Consider the following 24,184-nt stretch of genomic DNA (forward strand, 5'->3'; position numbering starts at 1 on the left):
TCAGATTCCCACCTGAACCATTTGCTCAGCCTTTTCGTGTGGCTTTGAAAGGGGTCTTTAAAGAAAATTTCTGTGGCTATACTATCTGCTGCTGTGACCACATTTGCATTTTTGACAGAGCTTCTTTTAGTATTATGACCTTTTTTTTTTTTTTCCTCAGCTGCAAATAGTGTTTTGGATTTTCTTAAAGCAGCCCATGAATATTTTCTTTTCAGTTTCCAGGCAAGTTAAAGAAACAGGGAGAATCGTTAGGCAATGGCTATGTTTTCTCGTGACCGGAGTGCAAACCGCCAGATGTGGCACTCTGCGAAGGGAGCGCTGCTGGCACTTTTGCAATCACCTCTGTAGCACAAAAGACTGTCGCACAAGGTCGGTTATGATTCAGCAGTCACAGTAAGCAGCTGAAGCATCAGCTTAGAATAAGCAAATTATTTAGGAATCAAGCAACAGTTACCTTCTGGCAACAGCATAGTTACATGATAATGATGATGATTATACAATGCAAGTTGTAAGTTCCCATTCTGACATTTCTTTCATTTAACAGATTTATGAATTCATCATTAAAATTAATTAAACCAGGATCTCAAACACAGCACTTACCAAAGAAAAACTTCAAATTAATATCCTCTAATCCTTGAATACAGCAAAGTCAAAGTTATTTTTTCAAATGCTAATTTTTTATATTTTCTCCAATCTGAATAGAAGTTTTGCTTTTAAGATAATAAATGCAGCAGGACAGGCAGCTTAGCTATCCAAAATACAATGAGGATGGAGAACTAGATGTTTCTGCACAACAACAACATCAAAGTGGCGGCAGGTATCTTCCAGGTTTGTTCAATAGACTCGCACTGGAACCCAAGTTAGGCGGCTGAAGAAATGTGTTGGGGATCAAACCCCTGAGCTCTCTTCCCAGCTTAGCTGCAGAGGTGGGCTGTGGTCTATAAGTGCCCACGGGGTATGGGTGGTTGGCAGACCTCGCAGGGGCCTGTGCCCACCCCAGCTCTGCAGCTTGGCCTCGAGGGACCCAGCAACCCGACGTGTAGCCTCGAGTCACTGGGCTGGCTTTTTGGCTTTTCTTCATTTCTGTTTCCGGTGTGTATATCTTTAAATTTTTTTGGCGGTGGAGACGCAAGCCTTTACAGAGAGAATGAAATCCTGGCTGCTTTCAGATGACATCTGTGGAATTTCAGTTCTAGGTATTTATTTGCAGGCTACAGGCTGAGAACAAATAGTCTCTTGCTTCTCTGCCAGCTGTGCTAACTCTCACAAGAGTTATTTATATACACCACCAGCTTTGTCACCTAGTTAACATACTGTCTTCCATGGAGAAGCATTTCTTTTACGCCTGCAGACATCTCTTTATTTGGTTGGGGTTTTTTACACAAATACAAACTGTTGCTGGAATGAAACCCAGTTCAGTTTTAGACACAGTTAAGTGTAAAGGACCAAAATAAGATACCCAAGAGGGGGAAAGATTGACAGACTAGCACTGCCTAAGTTGAAAGCGAGTTAGGCAAGAAGGGGAAAGGGATGAAACCCCCCATTTAGGCTTAACTGATGTGGGCAACTTAAATATTGAGACCTCAACATCACAAAGCTGTAATTAGTGTCCAGCAAATGTTTTATCGTGTTGTCAGTGTAGGAATACACAGAAATGAGAAATGGTTGTGTTCCGACACTGATGGAAGGACATTTGCACAAAATTGAGGGTACTGTTTTTCTCCTTGTGAGTGCTGTGGAGTTTTGTGCCTTGCTGCCTCTGTCGTATTAATCCATACTTGTTGGATGGTCATACTTTGTTCTCCTCCTCCATGATGATTTATTGTGAGGTTATGCTACCCATATTCCAGAAGAACATAAAGTATAGTTGTCTTGGCTGGCTGGATCCCAGTGTGCTTTTTAAATACATTTTATGTAAAGCAAACTGTATATTATATTATTTCCAGCCAAATGAAATAGAGCTGCTTCCAGAAGTCAACAGGGACCCCGTTTTGAAGTAGCAACAACACTGTGCTTCAAAAAACAAGCAATGAAAAAAATTGAAATTAGGAAGCTGATGTAGGTGGAGTGGAAATAACCCCACTGGAATTTTACTAGGAAGGAAGAGATGCATATGTCAGTTGTTGCAGAGACTGTTGTGCTGTTTTTAGCAAATAAACAGTCATGTTCTCTCTTCCACAACTGAAGTATAGTCAGGCCTTAGACATGCTGTGGTGATTCATATTTGATTGGTGTAATTGAAAGTGACTTTTGATGTCCTGGCTGATGAGAGAAATGACTATCAGGACAAATAAGACTACACCAGCTGGTGACATCCAGCTTCCTGGAAAATATTCAGATTAAATGTAGGACAACAAGAACTCATTACAGGATCCAAATGTTCCTGTTCTGGTTTAATATGGACAAAAGTAAAGTCTGTGGATTGGGGTCAGGGTTGGTTTCATGCAAACAGTGAGATAGGCACAAAAGTGGAAAAAAGGGGTTATGCAGGTGAAATGAAACAAATAATAACATTGTTCTGCTTTAGTTCCACCAGATAACAAAAATCTACTTTAGAACATCTGGAGAAACTGAAAACAGGAATCACATTTTTATATTACTTTAACCACTGCATCTCAAATGTCAATTGGAAAAGATGCATCTAGAGGGGGGAGTTGTGCAGGCTCGCAATGCGGAATAGCGTACAGCTAGGTCGCTCTCTGATCAGCACCATCTTTGCAAGCCAGCACACCAGTGTCCTGGTTTCGGCTGGGATAGAGTCGATTTTCTTCCTAGTAGTTGGTATAGTGCTGTGTTTTGGATATAGTATGAGAATAATGTTGATAACACACTGATGTTTTTAGTTGTTGCTACATAGTTCTTACACTAAGTCAAAGACTTTTTCAGCCTCCCACGCTCTACCAGCTGAGAAGGTGTGCAAGGAGCTGGGAGGAAACATAGCCAGCACAGCTGACCCAGACTGGCCAAAGGGACTTTCCCCTACGACACCACGCTCAGTATATGACTTGCAGGCAGTTGGCCAGGCGTTGCGGTTGCTGCTCAGAGTCGGGCTGGGCGTCAGCCAGTGGGTGGTGAGCAATTGCACTGTGCATCACTCGTTTTGTGTATTCTATTATCATTATCATCATTATTTCTTCCTTTGCTGTCCTATTAAACTGTCATTATCTCAACCCGCAAGTTGGGGTTTTTTTCCCCATTCTCCTCCCGAGCCCAGCACGGGAGAGGGGTGAGTGAGTGGCTGCGTGGTGCTTAGCTGCCAGCTGGGGTTAAACTACAACAACAGGAATGTGGAACTAGCCCTCTCGTATTAGGGGCCAATCTGGTTAAACCTTGCTTAGAGGGAATATTGATGAATGTGTCCTTTGACATGTCCCTGCCTTACTCCACTTTTCCATTCTCACGGCCAGCATCTACTTTATTCTCACTGGGTTTGTTTGAGTAATATCACGTCTCTTGAAAATGACAGATGATCTTACACACTTAAAAAGAAGGGACAGTTATTTGATCAGAGAGATGTATCTTCCCCAGTCACTGAAGAAAGTGAAAGGGACAAAATGGTCCATGAAAAATCTCTTTTTTTCAATTGGAGAAGTCCTCATTTATCTCTCTCTTTCTCCAGTCAAGTTGATTTAAACTTTTTCATTGAAGTCCAGGTATCAGTGACATTGTAACTTACTGTCTTGCAGACTATTGCTAAGTGAAAATACAAAATCAAGTCACAGTCCTAAATGTGTGAGTTCATACAAGCTTAAAGAAAACTTGTCCAAATGTAAGCCCGATGGTAAAGGGTTTACCAGAGGGTAAAGTTGTGAGTGACACAAAACTTCATTATATCAAGAATGTGTACATGGGCAACGGATGACAGCTGATGAGTCAGTCTTTCTGTGGTTGCCGTCACTTTTGTATGCATCTCACAGCTTCTTGGTGACAGCTGTCACAACCTTACTTATAGAAATATGCATCTGCTGAAATATCATTGGGCCTCATTTATTCTCGTACAGAAATTTTTATTCTGAAAATGACAAGAGAGAGCAAATTATCACTGGTCTGTCATGGATAGGTCCTGAGAAACTCTTCAGATATCCATCTAGAGTCCCTGTGATTTCCTTACATAGCATGTCAATTCATGTAACTGATTAACATGGAATTAATCTTAATTTAATTGCCCTTATTTAATTTTTATTTATCCTTTTTTTCTATAAAAAGACCAGCATAACCAACCTGAATTTCTGTAACCTTGCAATGAATTTGACAACAAAGCTAAGCTACAGCAGTTTTCAGCTGTAGAAACATGTTTATTTTTCCTTTCCATATGCATTTAGATGAGGTGCTCACATTGAAGTGAAAGAATCCAAGGAACTATGATCTATCACAAAGATATCACAAAACTGTTTCTTCTTATTGATAAAGCTATTTGACAGTATTTGAGAAACTGGCATTTAAAGGAGTTTTCTTCAGAAGATTATGCAAAGAGTAACAGAGACAGAAATCAAGAAGATTCACATCTATCTCTTATTTTGTTTATTCTAAATTCTTTGTAGATTAGCTTCACTGCGAGAGTGGAGTGCTTAAATGATGCTGTAAGACGTTCACAAAATGCCACCTAATCTGGTAGGCTCTGAAACTCCTTTGACCTGTAAATTCTGAGGCAGTGTACACGCACACGCGGTGAAGTCCTACCAAAGTCGAACTGCTTAGCACCAATTTTGTAACTAGGCTGTGGCAGGTTTGGTAGCTGTTCATAACCATTCGCACGAGAGAGGCTTAGTGCTGGCATGCTCAGATTGTGTCTGGCCTCGCCTAAGGCTTGGGCAGGGACGAAGTGACCGTCCTCCTTTCCCCCTCGTGTCAGACATTCACACGGGTTGTGGGAAGGGCAACTCTGGCAGACACGTAAAGGACTCGCAATTGCAGCCTTACCTTACAGTAAGTCACTTGATGGTTGGGACTTAGAGCGTCCAGAGATGAGCGCTCTGATTTTGATTGTGCTCCTCTGCCTTTCTGGTGTGATAAGGCGAGTAAAAGACCATCAGCTCATTGACACAATTTGCAGAGAAGACTTATGTTCCTAGGAGGTTCTTCACATAGGGCAACTTTTCATGTTAGCCACAGAACTGGGATCTTCAACTTACCTGAGGTCACTGATCTCGGACAGCCTGGACTTTTGCTCCAGAAACAAGCTGGCTTCTCATGTTCCAGATGGGAATGTGAATGATGTGTGCCTTTGTTGTGCAAGGCTGCACCAGACTAGCTCTCAGGACAGCATTTAATTCAACTATGGGAATTAACTGCAGTTTGAAGTTTTACTACTAGTCTGCACATGTTAAAAGGAAGTGTGGTGATTACTGAGCTTGCCTAGTGACAATAAGGATGAGAAATGCATGCTAGCTGATGTCAACAAACCTCTGTAAAACTAAAGTGTTTGGATGCCAAGTGCTTGCTTCCTCATAACTGGCAACTTCAGAAAAAGCTTCTCGCCACTCCAGGACAGAGAGCTCCTTGCAATCAAGTTCATAAACAGTCTGGAGATTTAGAGCTAGCAAATCAAGAGTTTATGTTTTTAAAAGGGAAGCTATTGAAATTCAAAGGGCTACCTCATTATGGCAGCAATAATATATAGGTTCATTACAGGATCTGGCAAGGTTTAGGAATTTTTTTTTTTAATGCCCTTTTTTGGTGGGTTTACACACACACACACACACACACACACACAAAACCTAAACAGTGATAAAGGACTTACTGGAAAACAAAGAGTTTTTGACTGGTGAATGAGAATTTTGACCTAGTGATCAGGTATAATATCAAGATTTCTGTTGGACTCTTGTTTTATTCAGTTATAATAATCTAAAGCAGAATGCAGTTCTTTTAGTGCAGCCAAATAACGAAAGAGAAAGCTCCAGCAGCACCTGCTCTTAATATTGATGGGCTAAGCCTCTGCTGGAGTTACTTTGACTTTTTATTTTCAAAGATAATTTTTTCTACTGTACTTGTACCGTATGGTTCTTTTTACAGTCTGTTTTTTACATATGAAAATAGCATTATCAGATAAAGTGGTTGCAACAAATAGTATGATATTTTCTAGAACAGTCTTAAACTGCATTTGCATTGTAGTAAATGAGGTGTGCAGCATTACAGTGGAAGATATGCTAGAAAGATCACACCTATTTTCACAATTTTGGCTTCTTACTTTAATATGCTTAATGATCTTTTGGCCTGATCTACAAAGTCTCATAACATAGTATTTTCACTTGTCAAGAGGTTTCTGTGTAAAAGGGTTTCTGCCAGATAAATGGGATTGTGATTTAGATGTTCTTGAATTTTTTCTGGTTTTCTTTGTCCTAAACAGTTCCTGTATTCTTGGATTCTAATTTCTTGTACGGTAATTTAGATTTTAATGAAATTACAACAAAAGTCAACCTTATGTGGGGCATGAGCCGTTTTTTAATAGGAATATACATGTTGTGAATTCTTATACTGCTTTAATTTTACTTGCTTTATCCCTGCAGGTTTTAACGTATTTGCTTCATGGAGAGAAAGCACATAGAGACTTATCTTGCAGTGTCAGCTAAATGTATTTCGTTTGTTCTGTACCTTGCTGTCTTTGTATTCAGATAAGCCTTATTAGTTCAGAGACAGTTAGTTTGCGTGGATTAATAAAATTCAGAAAAGGAATTTTCAAATGAATCTTGAAAGCAAATCTACGTACGAATCAGGCTTACTTAGATGCAGAGAATGTTCTGAGAAGAAAATTACCTTATGTTGATGATAATCAGATGTATATTGTCCTCCAGCTTATTACAGAGCGAATCTCAGCATTTTGCAGTTAGTGTTCTATAAAAAGAATATTACAAAACTTGATGATCTTGTTTTTACAAACAAAGCACTAAGCACACCCTAGTGTCTCAATGTCATCCAGTGAGATGTTGCTTTGTTGGTGAGATAAGACGTTATTGGGCAGCTGTGGAAATGCAGAATAGACTAAGCCTGTACTCCACCATAACATCGGCGTATAAATTTGTGTGGATTGAGTCGCAGGAGAAATTTTTAAAACAAACAAAAACACAGAAAACTTTTCCCCTGGCCTATTTACACTCTATGACGTTAAATAACTATAAAAGATATCTCTTCAGTCTCATCTATGCAGGATTTTTCCTTACAAGTTGGGGGTTTTTTTAATAATTTGTGTCAGCTAATTTAATTGTAATTTAAATAAATTCTTATGCAACAAAACGGGTAATTCTGTTTCTTGTAAAATGCCAACAAAAATAAACTTTGTGGGACGTAAGCCAGAACTGGGTTTCATGGAACAGAAATAGTCTGAGATATGTCTGTAGGACAAGTGCAGAAAGCCACAAGTTGCCATACCGACCCCATGAGCTGCTTTGCTTCAGGTCAGCTCCACTTCAGGAGGATGTGCTATGCTTTTGCACAGACTTACTAGCACACCAACCCAGCGAAGCTTCCAGTCCAAAGGTAGTGCAAAACCAGCTGTGAGATGGGGCAGGGCAAGCTCGTGATTGTTTGCCCCACACCTTCTTGTGTAAGACCTGACTCTAACATTGAGGTAGGAATTGCTAGGGGCCTAAGCTGTATAACGACAGCTGAGAATTCAGGTGCCTTTCAGATGCAAAGTGAAATACATCACAAGGAATAATTTGAACCATTCCTGCACATTCGTAGGTTCTGAACTAACAGGAAAAAAACATAGGTACCAATGTGAGCAGTTGAAAGAAAATTTCTCTTCAATATCCATCATTAATCAAAAACCTACATGAAGATGCATAAAGAATATGAAGGAAAATAAGATGTTCAACAGACAGAAGACCATATCTTACAGAGTCAGTAGGAAAGCAGGATACGTAATACTCTGTAGAGTTTGCTCAATGCTGCAATGAAGATGGCGTACATTTAGCAGTATTTTTCCAAGTTTAAAGACTGAGAAATTAGTTAAGCTTTAAAGTTGTGTGGCGTATTGAAATGTTTTTGCTTAATTGTCCCCATTAGAAATATCATTCCATCAAAGCATGAAGAAATTAATGATGGCTTTTTTCTGCTGCACAGAACCTGAAGCGCGTGGCAGAGACGTGGATGGATGAGTTTGCAGAGTACATTTACCAGCGACGGCCTGAATACAGACATCTCTCAACTGGTGACATCTCTGCACAGAAGGAACTTCGCAAGCACCTTAAATGTAAAGATTTCAAATGGTTCATGGCTGCGGTGGCTTGGGATGTCCCCAAATACTACCCTCCTGTGGAGCCTCCACCTGCTGCCTGGGGAGAGGTGAGGAATACACAAATTAAATCACATTTAAATGAGTCTAACATTTTAAGTAACAGGAAATTAAAATTATGAAATTAGGTTTAGCTCCTATGATAAGTGGTGTTATTAAAGGAGTTCACAGTGATTGGAACAACAGCTGGACTAGCCATTAAAATGAGAAAACACTATGTCTTAGAGGTATCACTGTCCCTTTTATAACTCATTAAAGTTTTGTGTGTACTGGCCATAAGATGCATGCACAATAGGACAAGAGTATATAGCACTTATTATTACATGTCAGAAGATGATTTTAGATGCTCAGAATCACCTTAGTAAAAAGGAGGTCTGAAGTCAACACTTTGTTTTTTTGCATATCACCTTATATACCTCCTATTCTTACAAGGACAATTGTATGTAGGTGGAGTTAGGTTTGCTCTGTTTCGCTCATGCGTGCAAGTGTGACAAGCGAAGCCTGGACACTTCTTTTAAAAAGGCTGGTTTTGGTGAGCTGCTTGTGTGCATTCTGTAGGTGCTGCCATGACCAAGTACCAGTAGCAGACAAATGCAATTTCTCGTTTGGGGGATGAGGGGAGGGAGAGATCACCAAGGAGAAGCCAACACCCGAGCACCACTCCAGAGCAACGGGTGAGCAAACAGCCTGCTGGAAGTCTCCACCCGTGAGCAAAGATGTTCTGCAGTCAGACCTCTCTGAAGAGCAGAGCCGTGGCACATCTTGCTTTGACAGTTTGTGTTGTGTAGAAGAAATGAAAACGCAAAGAGTGCAGGGACAGCAAGTTGCTTCCGTAGCTGCGCTGAAACATCGCAATGGCCTTCTACCTCTAGGAACTACAGCGGAGTCACTCTGTGGAAAGGTGGCATGCAGGGGGCTTTTTCCTCTCAGTTCATTAAGATTTATAAAGAAGGCTTTGTTCTTACAGTGTATTCTGCTACTGTTTTAAAAACCATAGGAATATCTGTACTTCTTGCCTTCTCTGATTTTGCTGGAGATGTTCTTGGGGCTCCAGACAACTGCCTTTTCTATTTGAAACGAAAGGATGAAGTGGAAACTTTGACCAAAACATTTGGTAAGACCCCTCGCACCTCTGCATATCCCTAGTGGTCAAGGTTGGACCATGCAGGGGATTTCTAAACATAAGTGCTTCTACTATTCTCCAGAATTTCTTTCTAAAAAATCAAATTATCTCATTCCAAAATTTTAAAAATAACTTTCTGTGGTAGTAGCAGTCCTAACTCTTTGTAAGCTACCAGTTACAGATGTTCAAAGGAACTTCAATTGGTGTGCCTTACTGTTTGCTACTTCTTGGCAATAATGAATTCCTTTCTTGTTAATGTTTCTTACATCTTTGATACTGCTGCCCCCACTTTATGGGATTAATGTATACCAAGAGGTAACATGTTTTGAAGTAGAAGTCAGGCTGGATCAAGATGCTGTGACTGCTGCCATGATCTTCCTTCATCATCTTCCACATGTATACATGTGCAACCTTGGAGGACTGTGACTGTGGGACGTACAATTTCTCTGGCAAGCTGAACAATCCTTAACTCAATCAGAGGGTCTAAGTGGAAGAGATGCGATTCAGGCATTCATTCTTTTCACAGAAATACTAACATCTTCTTGGCATAAAAGCAAGACTTCTAAAAAGTAAATCAAAGATCATAGCAGTGGTATCAAATCTGTACTTTAAAAGCACTTATTGAGTTCTTGGGAAAGAAGTGAAGACCAAAGGCTTTCCGTTTCCTCTAAAATGTGCTTTGTCTAAAATAACAAGAGAAGTTTCAGCCTTACTACTCTATTTTTTCCTGAGACTGTCACATTCCTGTGAAGTTTTAATTATTTGTTGGCACTTGCAAGGAACTTGAACAAACTTGAAGGTCAATGGCTGTCATAATGAGAAGCTGAAAGAGGAAAACAGACTGCGTTATTGCTTTGTAAGAATCAAGCAGCTCTAGAAACCTTGCTGATTATACACACCAAAAGTCTGTGTCAAGACTGACTGTCATTTAATACCCTCTCTGCTTCCACTTGGAAATACTTTTCATCTGCTTGCCTATGCCAGTCTGAGAAAGAATAAACAATGAGGTACTCAGACAACTCTGGCTCCAGTATTTTGATATCTAGCTCAAAAAAACATGTGGTGTGGAAGCAGACATCTCATAAACAGCCTCTGCATAACTCCTCTTTTTTTGCAAACACCGTTATTTAAAATCTGACTCTTAACACTTCTTCACAAAATCTGTTCATGATGGAAAAGAAGGAAATTTGCAAAACAAAACCAAATATTCTTCACTACACTTGTCATGGCCTTATCTCTCCTGCTTGTTTGTGCCTTTTGTCCTTTGCAGTTGGCAGGGTGTACATTCGCTTGATATTCTGTTCTGGATTGTAACATCTGAAATATGTGCAGTAAAGCAAGGTAGCAGTGAATCCAGACAGATGAAGGTTAGTGAGACTGTCAGTTCTGTGTCTGGGTGAGATAACTGTACTCTTTCCTCTCCCACCATGGAAAAAAGGAAAGTTTCAGTTAGGTTTTGTTCTTATCCTTCTGAATATATTGGAAAGTATACTACCAGTTGAAAAACAATAATACCCATCCCATTCTCTTTCTGAGACAGAATAATTTATTTGTAATGTTTATTTGAAATCCTGTTGAAGGAAGCTAACACAATAGCTGCATTAGGTGAGATTTGGACACCAAATGTTTCCTTCGGAAGTACTCATGAATCCACAAGCAGTGATCCAGCATGTGTATATTGTGCAGGTATCACAGCTTCCAACAATGTCTTTGAAAACACATTTTACAGTAAATCAACCATATAATGTCAGCCATTGTCATTTATTTTAGACTTTGTGAGTCCTATAGTCAAGGTGATATGAAAAAAATCTTTGTTTTACTCAGTCAAAAGGGAAATATTGAAGATTGGTTTCATGTGCTGTTACATGAACTTGTTGTTCGATGATTCAATACCCAGCAAGTCCCTCAGTTACTGCAGCAGCGCCTAAGCTGTAGGACCTGAAAATACTCCTTTCTCAGTCCCAAACTCAGGGATTTTACAGAATTATTTTACAGCACTGACATGAAAATGTCACCCATGAAGTTAAGTAGCACATTTGAAGAGATTAAAGTCTAAGAACTCACTAACCTCTCTTTTGATTACTTTTCTTTTTTAAAGTGTCATCCTCATACCCTTCATAAGTCAATCTCAGCCCACCAAGTGTCACGCGTCTGTTGTACAGCAGCGATATAACCAGCTGTTCCCCACCCTGCATAGACCAAGTGCTGCACAGCTGGGCTGTGCAAATTCTTTCATCGGGACCAGCGTTGCACTGAATAACAGAATCGCCTGTTTCTTCAGTGAGTTCTTTGGCAGTGCCTGACTTCTTTTAACTTTGACTTTTCCTTTTTATAGCTCACACAAAGGATAAATACTTTTAAAATTACTATGTATCAGTTGACAGGAAAGGTGGCTCATTTTCCCATATTTGATCTGTAGACATTGATGGCCCTAAGGTTATCTGAGAATGTAAGCAGTGCGCTAAAACTGGCGTTAAGTGCTGCTGAAATGAAAAAAGCAACATAAATGAACATTGCTAGTGTCTTTTAAGAGCTATAGCCACTTTCTTATTTGAGGCAGGAAATCAGATGTATGGAAAGTATTACACAAACTGGTAGCACCAAGGCGCCTCTCTTGTTGCTCTGTTGGGGCACCCTAAGGATAGTCCCAGCACCATCTCCACATTCATCATTCTAACAGACGACCATATTGAACATAAAATTGTCTTCAGATTGCTGTGCTTTCCCGTTTTTGCTCGTGGTGCAGACAGTTTCATGCCCTGATGAGCGTGCAGGATAGCTTCCAGGACCCCTGGGAGTGCCTTTCCCTCTCTGACTTGCCCCACTGTTCCCCCAGGGAGGCTGAAGGGACCCTGGGTGACAGCCTGGCTCCGGTGCAGGCAGGGCAAGGCTGCTGGAGCCAGGGCATCACCCACTACCTCAACAGCAAATCTTGCAGAATCTCGTTTACCTGTGAACAAAGTTGTACAGTTTCAGAATTATCAACGAAAATTGGTCAATATAACCGCTGGACCCTGGGAAGCTTTAATTTCCCTCTGTAATTTCTTTTTCAGCCTAAAACATTCCTTTAAAAGGAAGGGGGAAAATCACTTTGCTTTAAAGTGCAGGGATGTGGGGGGAGATTGTCTTGGTTTTTTCTTCATTTAAAATGGAGCATGCAACAGCTCCCACCACAATGTTCAAAAATCTCAAAATTAATCCTAGCAGACTGTATCAATGGTCTGCGACCCTTCGTTTTCCTCAGAAGACTGTAATCTTCTGGCAAGAAGATCATCATAGTAATCAACACATCCATTGCTTTCCAGTTCCCATTACACTTTTGCATACTAATGACAAATAAGATGTTTTTGAGGGTGTAGTGCTAGACTGTCTTTATCTACCTTCCCCCTGGAGAGCTTATTAAATCATATAACTGCTGGCTTCCTGAAAAACTCCAACATTAATTTAGCCAGAGGTCAAGTTCTCTGGGAGACCATATATTCTGCAATATGTAAACACTGTTTGGGAATTCTTGATTTATTTTTTTTTTCCTTTCTTGATAGGTTTCCAAAAATCTCTTCTTTTCTTTTTTCTTGAATACCTATCTATCAAATCAGCAGCTTTAAATGTCAAGAGGTAACAGTGTCTTCTCCAAACCTCAGTTCTAGGCTGTCAGCCCTTCTGTCCCTCTATGTTCCAGCTCCTATTTTAGATCACGTTCCTCTTTCCCCATCACAGTGCCAGCAAGCTAAGCTACTTCTTTCTCATGGCCTGGCCTACTCTGGAGAAAAGTCTTTATAACATGGGCTAGCTGACTTAGACAAAGCAAGCTGTAGTTTTAATGTAAGGTAACTGCTTTTTGTAAAACTCAAGGGTTACTGTATCTAAGCTCACCCAGTGGTTTCTCCTTATGGCTTGCTACTTCATTTAAAGCACAGAAGTCAGCTGCCACACCACCAGAAACCCCACTCAGGTGACACATCTTTGTTCCTAAGAGTCGGTGCGGCACTAAGAAGCCTGTACGTCCTTGCTTGGACACCTCCAGTGTAGAAGAGGGAGAAAACAGACCCCTCAGAGTTTGTATTCTCTGTGCTTTTACGCCTTGTCTGCTCTCTGCGAAGGCTACAGAGACCATAGTCTTAGTATCCATGTCCATGTGTTAGGAAGCTAAATACGCATAACGACTTATATAGTGTCCCATGCTTTTTCTGGAATTTCTTTAATTCTAAACCAGCCTTTAAGATCGCTGCTAGCCATCCTTGTTAGGCCACACAGACTCCTTGAAAGCATGCTATTTGCATACACTCATCTGTGCATACAAATGTCAGCAATTAAAGTAGGACAAATAAGCGTTGTATGTAGCAACTCAATGCCCTACCTGCAGGGGTGATAAAATCTGTGTCCTGTTCGTCCCTGGTCTCTATAATTGCACAAATATGAATGTTGGAAATGTGGGTGTGTTAGGAGTACTGGCTGTTTCCTTGCTAGTTGTAACTCATAACCTCAAAAATTTGAAATCTGTCGTGCTGTGTGACTGGAGACGAGGCAGTTCACATGCATATTGACGTATAAATGAGAACAAAGCCGCTCCTTGCTGTGCTTCTGCTTTCCTTCCTTCGTCCGTGAAAGCATCTTAAGGGATTTGCAGGCCGTGTGGTGGTGGTGCTCAGCAGAACATTCTCCCCCATTCTGGCAGCAGCACGATGGCTCAGTTCAGTTTCTAGCAGCTGCCAAGGCCACACAGAGACACCAGAGAACAAAAGCACAGACTTGACTGAAATGCCTGTATTACAAAAAGAAAATGGAAAACAAACCACAACCCCTCTGAAGTTGACAGGAAGGATAAAACAACAAAAAAGGGATAAGCTACCATGTAAGCTGCAGCAAACCAGAGGAGAAATTACCTCAAGGAAATCTTTCAGGAGCGGAGGGAAGAGGAGAGGAAAGAAAGAACAGGGGAGACAGATTCCAGTGGTGAAGTAAATGTTGCTTCAGCTCAAACCTTTCCCAGAAATGCATAGAACTAATTTACTGCATAGTCCAAATTACTGAGAACAGGATGGAGCAATGCCATCAAGACAGATTTATGAAAGCCCTTCAATGCAATAAGTATTCATTGGATGTGGAGTGTATTCGCTGTCATTTTACAATTCTGAATCACATAAATATACCCCAATTATTAATGGCAATTGTTAGCAGCTCCGTTTCAAGTAGCTCGCGTGCTCTAAGAACAGAACTCATGTATCATTTAATTTTGTATTAGGCCAGTAATCTTTATTTATACAATGTAAATAGAAGTGCACTGAGAAATTATTGAACACTCTCAAAAAATTATACTTGGAGTAGATATTTCACATGAAACTTTAAAAATATAAAATTAAAATCTGTTCCTCTGATTATTCTTTCCTGTCTCTTTTGCTGGGTGATAGGAAAATGAAGGCAGGGTTGTTGAGAACTAATTACCTTTCATGCTTTTTTTCTGTTAATGCGGCTCTCTGTACTGTGGGGCTCAGTGCTGGGTTTCTGCATCTGGTTATGTGTACGAAATGCTAGTGTTTTACCTCATCTATAGCAATTTTTGTATTGAAATAAGAAAAAATACCCTTGAACTGGACTGGTCCAAGTTTTAGAAGAATACTTCTCTCAGCTCCAGTGAAGGCTCAAAGGTTCTTGGAGCCAGTTGCTCAATCTGATGCTCCCATCATTCTCCCCATCTGCTCTTTTCTTGGCTAAACAAACACAGCTCCTAAAACCTTTCCTGAAGGTGACGGTTTTTACATTTTCTTCAGTTCCTGTTGCTTCCCCATCTGTCTAAATCTTTCTTAGAATGTGATGAATAGACTGGATTTCAGTCCTCCAGAGTGAGAGAAATTGCAGAGTAGCTCTGCCATGTGCCTCACAAGCATGAGGCTTGCCCCTCCTTGCAAGGTTTTGCACTGAGAACTTCTCCAGCCTGTTTTTTTGTGGGTGAGGTATGCAGTATTTAAGAGTGGCAATGTTTACATTTCTCTAATGTAATGCCACAACATCAGTGACTTCTAAAATATTTTCCATGGAAAAATATTTTTTTTTCCATGGAAAAATAAAAATGTCAACTCAACTCTCTCCACTTTGCATCTAGCTTTTCTTTTTTAAATTAGGATCAAAGTAGTGCCAGAAGGTCAAAATGTGTGCCTGCTTTCTTTATATTATACACGTGGAATTTGTGCACATCTCCATGCATGTACGCTTATTTTGATTACTCGGTTTCTGTGTATGTCATTGACAGGGAAAGTTTTAAGAAATCCTCATTCTGGAGGTGTCTAAAGGATTTTTAAATAGCCCAACTAAGGTTCTCAAGGAGAAATGTACATGTATTTGCAAAACAAATTTGGGATTTCCTTCTTTTTGGTGGCAGTGGACAATCCACTCCTTTCCAATCCAGCCTTCCAGAAAAATATACATGGCAGCAGTGGTACATAACTGGTATGACTGATAATCATACATTAGTTATAACTCAGTTGCTTCCGTCTCAAAAATTAGATGTTCCTTTTAATAATAAGTTACACTGTGGAGTGTTTGCAGAAGGCATGCAGACCGCACAAGGAACCTCCATGGGTAAGCACAGTGTCAGTACAAATTTGTTAAGTACTTATTAATTTTATGCACTTTGAGCCTGAGTGTGTGACCTTCTCTACAACGGTACTATTGTATCGAAGTAAGAACAAGCACTGGAACAGGGTGTGCCTGAGTTTTCAAGAAATACTGCTCCAAAGCCTGTGAGAGACTCATACGGAAATAATTTCTTAATACAGTTGATCTCTCTTGCTCTGGTAGGAGGGAAGGAGCAGTCAGACCACGCTTTGAACGTCTCAGGATTTTTTTCCTCTTAGTTTCTTTGCATGAAAATATTTCACACAGACCTACCCTTCGTGTGTTAAGCAAAATATTTCCAACTTTGCTGCTTCTAAAGCTGTTTACAAAAAGAATAGTGGCTCTCTACCCCGTAAAAAGTAAGTTCCACCAATTTTATGTAACTGATGGTCAGTCTCAAGCCCTTCACTTTCTAAAGTGCTCGAAGAGCTAAACTCCTAACCCCCTGACGCTGGAAACCCTATTCCGCAGCCTGGTTTAACGTGAAATGTTGCTGCTTGGTTTTGCAGATTCGAAACGTGGCAGCCAACCTCTGCGTGGACAGTAAACATGGAGCCACAGGGACAGAGCTGAGGCTCGACATTTGCGTGAAGGACGGCTCCGAACGGACGTGGTCACACGAACAGGTATTTTATCGGTCGAAAGAGAAATGCAGCGTAACATTATTGCTTCTCTTTTCCAGTTTCCAAACATTTTTCCTAGGCTTACTCCTTTTCCTAAGGCAAAGCAGGGAGTAGAAATAATTTGCGAATGGTTGCTGACCTCAGTGGCTTTTACAAAGTGCTCTTTAACATAACCTCAGAAATTCCAGCCACCACCTGGGCTGTATATTCTTCTTAATTTCCAAAAGGAATTGCAATGCCCAAAGAGCTTTTGGGTGTCCCATTCTCCCCCACCATGTCATGAAAACATGCTGATTTTTGTTCTATTACCTGAAAATATTTTAAATATAGTACCTAGGCTTGTAAAGCTGTAGTGGTTGTCTGCTTCTATGCTTTGATCTCAATAAGCGGTCATATTTTAAATTAATATGAGGTATATGCAAGATAATTGGGTAAAAGCTAGAAAGAAAGAGTTTCTCAAAGGCAAGGGATGGTAAAGACTCAAAAAAAGCTTTTATCTAGGTTGGTTAGGTAGAAAAACATTAGCTCTCAGGAGTACGGAGGAAAAGAGCTCTGATTTGTACTTGCCGTGGCTGTGAGTGCCTTAGGAAAGGGATCATGACCCACAGGCTGCGGGTCTGGCCAGCGTGAGCAAAGAGAATCCAGGTGAAAAGTACAACCTAACCATTTATTAGCAATTTCAGTGAACGTGCCTTTCACAGGGCAAGGCCCCAGATTACAAAAACTTCCCAGAGCTGAGGAGAAAAATTGACCTGGGAGTCACTCATGGGACTCTAAAAGCTTAAAAGCTCAGGAGAGAGGAGTTCTGAGGGGTATTTGAAGTGCTGAGGTCCAGAAATCATTCTCTGGGGATACTGAGAAATGCAGGGGGAAAGGTGCAAGTGAATGAAACGGAGGAGCTGGAGGATGATCACCATTTAGGTAAGTGCCAACATGGGGAGAAGAAAGTTTCTGAAAGAAGGCTTCTTCACGTAGCTACCAAAGATGTAGCACAGTGACAGGATGCCGAGACTAGATAAATAGAATCCTGTTTTGTTTGTGAAAGACATCCAGTAATTCAAGCAATTAATTAAAGGAAGTTGTGTGGTCCAGACTAGATCATCACAGTGCTCTCTGGCTTTAAAATCTGCAGACCTGCAGAGCTCCAGACCCTCCTCAAGAACGGAGGGAGTCTCAGGCTGCCAGAGATGAGAGAAAGGAGGGAAGAAAACTGGCTGCAAAGCGGAGAGAAGAAAAAAATTCAGCAGGGAAAGTGCAGAGAAGGGAGGCTTGAAATATCCTTTGAAAGAGTGTCTGTGAGGGATGGGGAGGAATCCGCGTTTCGGTGCGCTCCAGTGCGCTGCGACATTTGGGATCAGGCTAGGTGTGAACCTCTCGCTCCGTGCTAGTGACAGAAAGCAGCGTCACTGAAATGAATACAGCTAAGCTGGCATGAAAGGAGCTCAACCACGCAGCTCCTCGGGGCGCAGAACCAGAACTGAGGAGCCTGCAGCAAGCGTAATATCTACAACTGTACTGCTGGGCAACTTTTTACTTGCATAATTTTCATAGTGTGAAATCCTATTAGTTTCTGGATTAGTTTAGAAACAAAACAAAACCGATTTCACTCAAGTATTTCACACTCCTGTTGTCAGGAGACGCGTTCATCTGGCTGACGGGTTTCAAGGGTGAGTTGGTGCAAGGTACAGATTTTAAAGGTACCAGCTGAGAAAGAAAGGAAAGAATTAGAGAATGGAGGGAGTAGACTTGGCTGAAACTCTGAATTTCTATCCCATGAGAAATGGGATAGAATGTGCAAAATACTTCATCCACAGTTTTCCCCTAGAAAAAAAATTCTGAAAATGTTGAATTTTAGAAGGTCAAGGCATTTTGGTGATGCAGGGCTTGGGGGATTTTTTTCAGAAACCAGATAGCATCCTTTTCTCCCTTTTCCCTGAAGTTTCCCTCAGCTTGCAGTGGCGGGACTGTGCACACCCTGTTAGCACCCGGGCTTCCGCTGCTCCGGCCATGGCCAACACCTCCATGGCCTGTAGCTCCCCAGGAACCTGCAGGACAAAAGCTCAACTTCCAGCCTGGCAAGCAAAATCTGTCCCCGTGTTGGTGACAGTCAATAGAAGTGAAAAAATTCCCACAAAATTGTGGTTTAGGTTGGTATATTTTGATGGAAATTTCTCAGCAAGCTCTCCTTACTCGATCCCAAAGGCTGCCTGGTCAGGAACGTTGCCTGTAGTGTGTGTAAGACGACGGTCTAATAAAACATCTCAGACATCCAAGGACAAAGGATGTGGTCTTCCACTAGCACCACAGTAAGCCGTGAAGATTAACTTTGTTAGAGAGTCAGTGGTAAGAACTGCCAAACACTTGACCAACCCTCAGAGAGTTCTTCCCTATTGCTTGTATCTTGTTGAGTTTGTTGCCTACATGATTTCTACATACACCAGTAGAAACTAACAGTATTAATGAAAATGCCAAGCATTTTATTATCATATTTCAAATAGCATGGATTGACACTGAGCTGGTCTTGTAACTTCTGGTATAAGTTTACCGAGATTTCAATGGCAAAATATTGTAACTTGATGTGACCCATGCAGCAGGCGTCAGCGCTGACACTGATGCTCGATAGTGGTACAGTCCTCTGTGCCACTGGATTCATGTCATGTTACCAGGGCCATGAAGATGATCAGAGGGCTGGAGCACCTCTCCTGCAAGGACAGGCTAAGAGAGTTGGGGCTATTCAGCCTGGAGAAGAGAAGGCTCCGGGGTGACCTTAGAGCAGCCTTCCAGTACCTGAAGGGGGCCTACAGGCAGGATGGAGAGGGGCTTTTCACAAGGGTGTGTAGTGATAGGACAAGAGGGAATCGCTCTAAACTAAAAGAGGGAAGATTTAGATTAGATATTAGGAAGAAATTCTTCACCATGAGGGTGGTGAAACACTGGAACAGGTTGCCCAGATAAGTTGTGGCTGCCCCCTCCCTGGCAGTGTTCAGGGCCAGGCTGGATGGAGCTCTGAGCAACCTGGTCTAGTGGAAGACGTCCCTGCTGATGGCAGGGGGGTTGGAACCAGACGATCTTTAAGGTCCCTTCCAACCCTTACCGTTCTGTGATTCTATGAATTAAAAGCCGACACTCTGAGCAGCCATGGGGGGGTGCAGCCCTTTCGCAGCCCCTGGGAGAAGGAGGAGACTTTCCATCCCAAAGCTCTGATGGGCAAAAGCAGACAAAATTTTCATGGGGCACTTGCAGGCTTTCTGGTGAAGCGAGGATGAGTGTCGCTGTGATTCCTGGAAACTTCTCCAGAATTAAAAAACAGAGGAGAAGAAAAGCGGCAGGACAAGGGCACGATGCAGCGTTCTTCCACCTCTGTCTTCCCAGAGCTAAATTATGGCTTCAGGGAAAACTGGGACCCCACTGGGCTGATAACCAGCAGCAAAGGAGAATGACAGGCATCTCTCTCTCTTCTCAAATTCCCCAGTCTGGGCAGGGCGTGGGTGAACAGGCATCATCTCTAACATGGCCCGGCAAGTAGCCATGCAGCCTGCCCAGCTCTTTCTCCTCTACTTGGAGGAACAGTTCAAGTCAGAGCCCAGCTCTGAAACCTGGCGTTGCATCTCTGTGTGGGGCACATGTTCTCCGCTCAAGCCTAACGCCACAGTCAAAGCACGAGTTCAGCTGATGGACCCCAGCCAGGCAGCGAGTAACTGAACAATGTTGTCAGGCTGGAGAGCATTAACGGTATCAAAAGGGCCTTTGTCCTACAGATGGCCCCAGGCCAATGACTGTATCAGTCAATCATTTTTCAGGACCTGGGCCAATTATAAATGAAGCTGGAAAGCCATGTTTTCCCCAGTTACTGCGTGACAGGGCAGGGCTGCATGAAAAGCTAGAGCGTGACGACCAAGGGGTTTCTTGGTTGCAAATGTGGAAGATGAGGCCGTGTTTTACAGGCTTTGTGGTATGAGAGAAGGTGGAGGAGGAGAATGAGCGTCCGCTGAGCCAGGACAGAGGGTTTCTTGGGCCCTGCATGAGCAGCGAGCAGCAGCCCCGCAGACTGAAGGTGGACAGCCAGCCTGCTCCTTCCTAAAAATGTGCCTGGAAATTTAGGTGCAGCCTTGTTTCAAATCAACAAGCAGACAGGAATGAATGAAGGGTGTAAAACTTAGGTCAAAGGAACAACAAAAGCCAAAGTAACAGGTGGTGGCAAAGCAGAGCGTTAGGTACTTGGGACTTTCAGTGATAACATGTAACATTGTCGCACGTTATGCAGAGGAAAGATAATTCTTATATGAGCCAAATTTAACATTAACTAGAGAAAATTTGCTATATAATGGAGGACAGCATAGAACGATGAGATCAGAAGCACCATAGGCCTTCAAATTTTATCTGTAAGTACAAGATTTTAGTATTAATCGGGTGTGTAGAGAAGTATAACTTTTTTCGGATCGATTTTTTTCTCTTATCCCTCCTAGTCCTAAAATTATGTTTCTGTCCCAACGAGGTTGATTTTATAGTATTATCACTAGGGAGAAGACATACTTGTTAATTTAAAAATGAAAATGTTATACAAAACAGGAGGCTGAGAAAGAGGAAGAAGAATTTGTGCTAGTCTAAATATTGAGATCTAGTGTTACACAGATCCTAGTTTTCAGTAGAAAGGAATAAAACAACTCCATCTGTTACTGTTGTCCCTAAATCAGTGCTCTTCACCCGATGTGCGGGATGCCAATCAACACACTGAGTCGAGATACTTCTCTTTATTGCTAGTCTGCAGAGTAGGTTGCCAAGCACTTAACAACAGCCAGCACACCTCTCAGAAACATATGGAGTTTTTTATATAAAACACTAACAAAGAAGAAATTACACTAAAGCAGCTGATTGGTCACTTGTACAAAAGCTTGTTCCCGCATGTCCCAGTTTTAGTCCAGCTTGTTATACTAGGGTGGTCTTAGGGTTACATATAAAGTCTCCTCCTAGGGGTGTGATTTTTAGTATTGTAATTAACCTAAGGTAACTACAGGATACACTCTTGTCTTGACTTTGTTCCAAATTCATGTACGTGTATCTAAGTCAGCAGCAAGACAGAAATTTACAGCCTGTCTTATCCTGGGGCTTTCTGTGCTGTTCTTCAAAGTTTTGACTCCACCAGGGGCGGGTACTCCATCAGTTACACAGGCCTACATAGTTGTTTAATTTGGAATCACAAATACCTTTTAACCCTTTTCCTTCGACATCATTACCACGTCCGGACTTTCAAAGAGGACATGGCCCTGGTGGGCTTCAGAAACCACACAGGAGTGGAAAGGGCAAAGAGATACCCTGGATCAGTACGATCTGATTTAAAAGCTAGCGTGAGTGAGCTCACTCAGGCTCACGGGAGTGAGAATATCGCAGAACCACTGTTCCACACCATTCCTCTAGGTATTTGTTATTCAGCACTTTGAGCTCTAGGTATATTACCCAGCTGTAAAAAGGTAAAGGGCAAGAGAAAGGAAATGGCTTTTGTTGGTTTTGCCTTACAGAAAAATCATCTCAGGCTTCTCCTTTTCTAAAGAAGCAGCAACGTAGCTTTTTTCTGTACCAAATCTTACTTCTGAGTTTGTTTGTGAAATGGAAAGTTATCTTCGTAGGGAGTCTGTGATGCTGCTTCAAAAAACATGAAGAAAAGTGGGAGAAGACTTAACCTTTTAGAAAGCAGGGATTGGTTTAAAAATTAACTTCAAGCTGTCCACTGCATTTAATTGCAGACAAATGAAAAATGCGCTCTGGGAGAAAGAAGAAATAAGCAGGACACAGGCAGACTGAGAAAACGCTGTCTAGAAAACCTGTAATACAGAAGTAAATAGGGAATGACAGCAGCTAACAGAGAGAACAAGGGCTTATAGTGAGACACACATTAAAAAAAGGCAAATATTCAGATCTGTGCTTGTATTTTGTGCCTGAAAAACCGAGGGAGACAGTAGTGCCTCTCAAATACAGCATTTGGAGGATGGTAGAGCATTGAAGATGACTATTTTTAAAAGCTGTACTTTTTATGAAGACTGTGGAAAGAAGACAGCTATCGTAATGAGAGGGTTAAAATCTGGGAAATGCAACAGAAGTATTCCGGATCAGACCCACACAACACCAGTCTTCAGTGTGGATTTGCAGATACTTGTTCTATCAGGGAACGTACACGCTGCAGGGAGCAGGGTGCTAGGACCAAAACGACCCCGAGATGAGGTAGGTGAGGTGCTGGAGGCAGTCTGAGCACAGTGTGGGGAGCTGCTTCTCCAGATTATCAGCCTGAGTGCAGTGCCCCATGAACCATCACAGCTAAACAGCTTCCACTAGCAAAGTTTACATGTTTAAAGAGAGCTTTGCTTCCTCAGTGCTGTGTTTCCATTTATACTATGGAAAATCAAGTCATGGGGAAAGCCAAAGAACAGCACTGACACCAAAAAAAAAAAAAGGAAAAAAAAACGCCTCACAGCTCTCAGCAGAGCTTCTAGGTAGAAATTTGCAACCTGTTTTCCGCAAGGATTGGTCCACGGGAAAGGAAAATGCACTCTGCATCCTTAAATTTGGTGCTGTCAGAGCTGTCACCTTCGTCTGATGATTGAAAGACTGCAGTGTCACAGCATCACTTCAGACAGCTGGCGTCTGATTGAGAAGGATTCCTCTATTAACTGTGTGCCTCCACAATTCCTCTCAGGCAGTGAGAAAAAGGGCTTTAACAAGCTGCCTGTAGCTCACAGGTTTCGCAGTAGGAAGATGACGATCATTTAACATGTGTTGTTTGGGGGGAAAAAAGACAGTCAACAGAGGATGTGCTAACAGTGTCCTACAGAAACAGATGGAAACTGTTCATTAAACATGGGAAGGATGCTATGATGGGAAGATCTCTCTAGGTAGCTTCTTCAGACCCGAATGAGAGCTAGAGAAAAGTCAGTAGCAGAGGCTTTCTGAGTCCCGGGTAGCTGGAGTCCTGGTGCAGACGAGTGCTTGTTTGGCTGGGGTAACTAAAGGCTTTCGTACAGCGTATCCCCTTTCCTCGCCACAGAACTGTGTCAACAGAGATTTTTTTCTTCGCTGCCATAGGGGTTGCATCTTTCTGGGGTGTATTCCACATCACCACCGATGCACTTTAGTGAAGGCAGTTGGCGTCACTGAATCATACATGGGCAGGATCTCGTTTGATCAGCAGCTGCGATGAGCCGAGCATCAAGCTTTGTGTGTGGTTTTAGATGTTTTTCACTTGTAATACATCACTACATTGCCTGCTTCTTTTTCTAGCTCTTCACCTTTGGTTGGAGAGAAGACATCCGCCCCGGGGAGCCGCTCCACACCAGGAAGTTCTGCCTCGACGCCATTTCGCACAGTAGCCCCGTCACGCTGTATGACTGTCACGGGATGAAGGGCAACCAGCACTGGAGCTATAGGAAGGTCGGAGTCGCTCTGGGGCATCTCAGAGGTTCAGACTGTCTTGAGCCTGTATTCAGTTCAGCATAGGCTTGTGTTTTCCCAGCAGAGAAGTTCTGTTTTAAAATTTACCTCGTCTTATTCCAATTTAATTGTCTGGTAATCTCTCTAGAGTATGTTCCTTCTGAGCGTTCAGCT

The 24,184-nt window shown here is 41.9% G+C and overlaps 1 protein-coding gene across 6 annotated transcripts in view; it reads left to right on the plus strand.

The window, feature by feature from the left end:
- The window catches only part of GALNTL6 (polypeptide N-acetylgalactosaminyltransferase like 6), a 635,741-nt gene that overhangs the window by 596,286 nt on the left and 15,271 nt on the right, over nt 1–24,184 (plus strand). For all 6 annotated transcript variants that reach the window (XM_075421728.1, XM_075421729.1, XM_075421730.1 and 3 more), the window contains 3 exons: nt 8,062–8,283; nt 16,478–16,594; nt 23,861–24,010. In XM_075421728.1, the coding sequence (XP_075277843.1) occupies nt 8,062–8,283; nt 16,478–16,594; nt 23,861–24,010 (489 nt within the window). The remainder of the gene's footprint in view (nt 1–8,061; nt 8,284–16,477; nt 16,595–23,860; nt 24,011–24,184) is intronic.

This window comes from Opisthocomus hoazin, chromosome 5 (assembly GCF_030867145.1).
Source record: "Opisthocomus hoazin isolate bOpiHoa1 chromosome 5, bOpiHoa1.hap1, whole genome shotgun sequence".
Classification (NCBI taxonomy): domain Eukaryota; kingdom Metazoa; phylum Chordata; class Aves; order Opisthocomiformes; family Opisthocomidae; genus Opisthocomus; species Opisthocomus hoazin.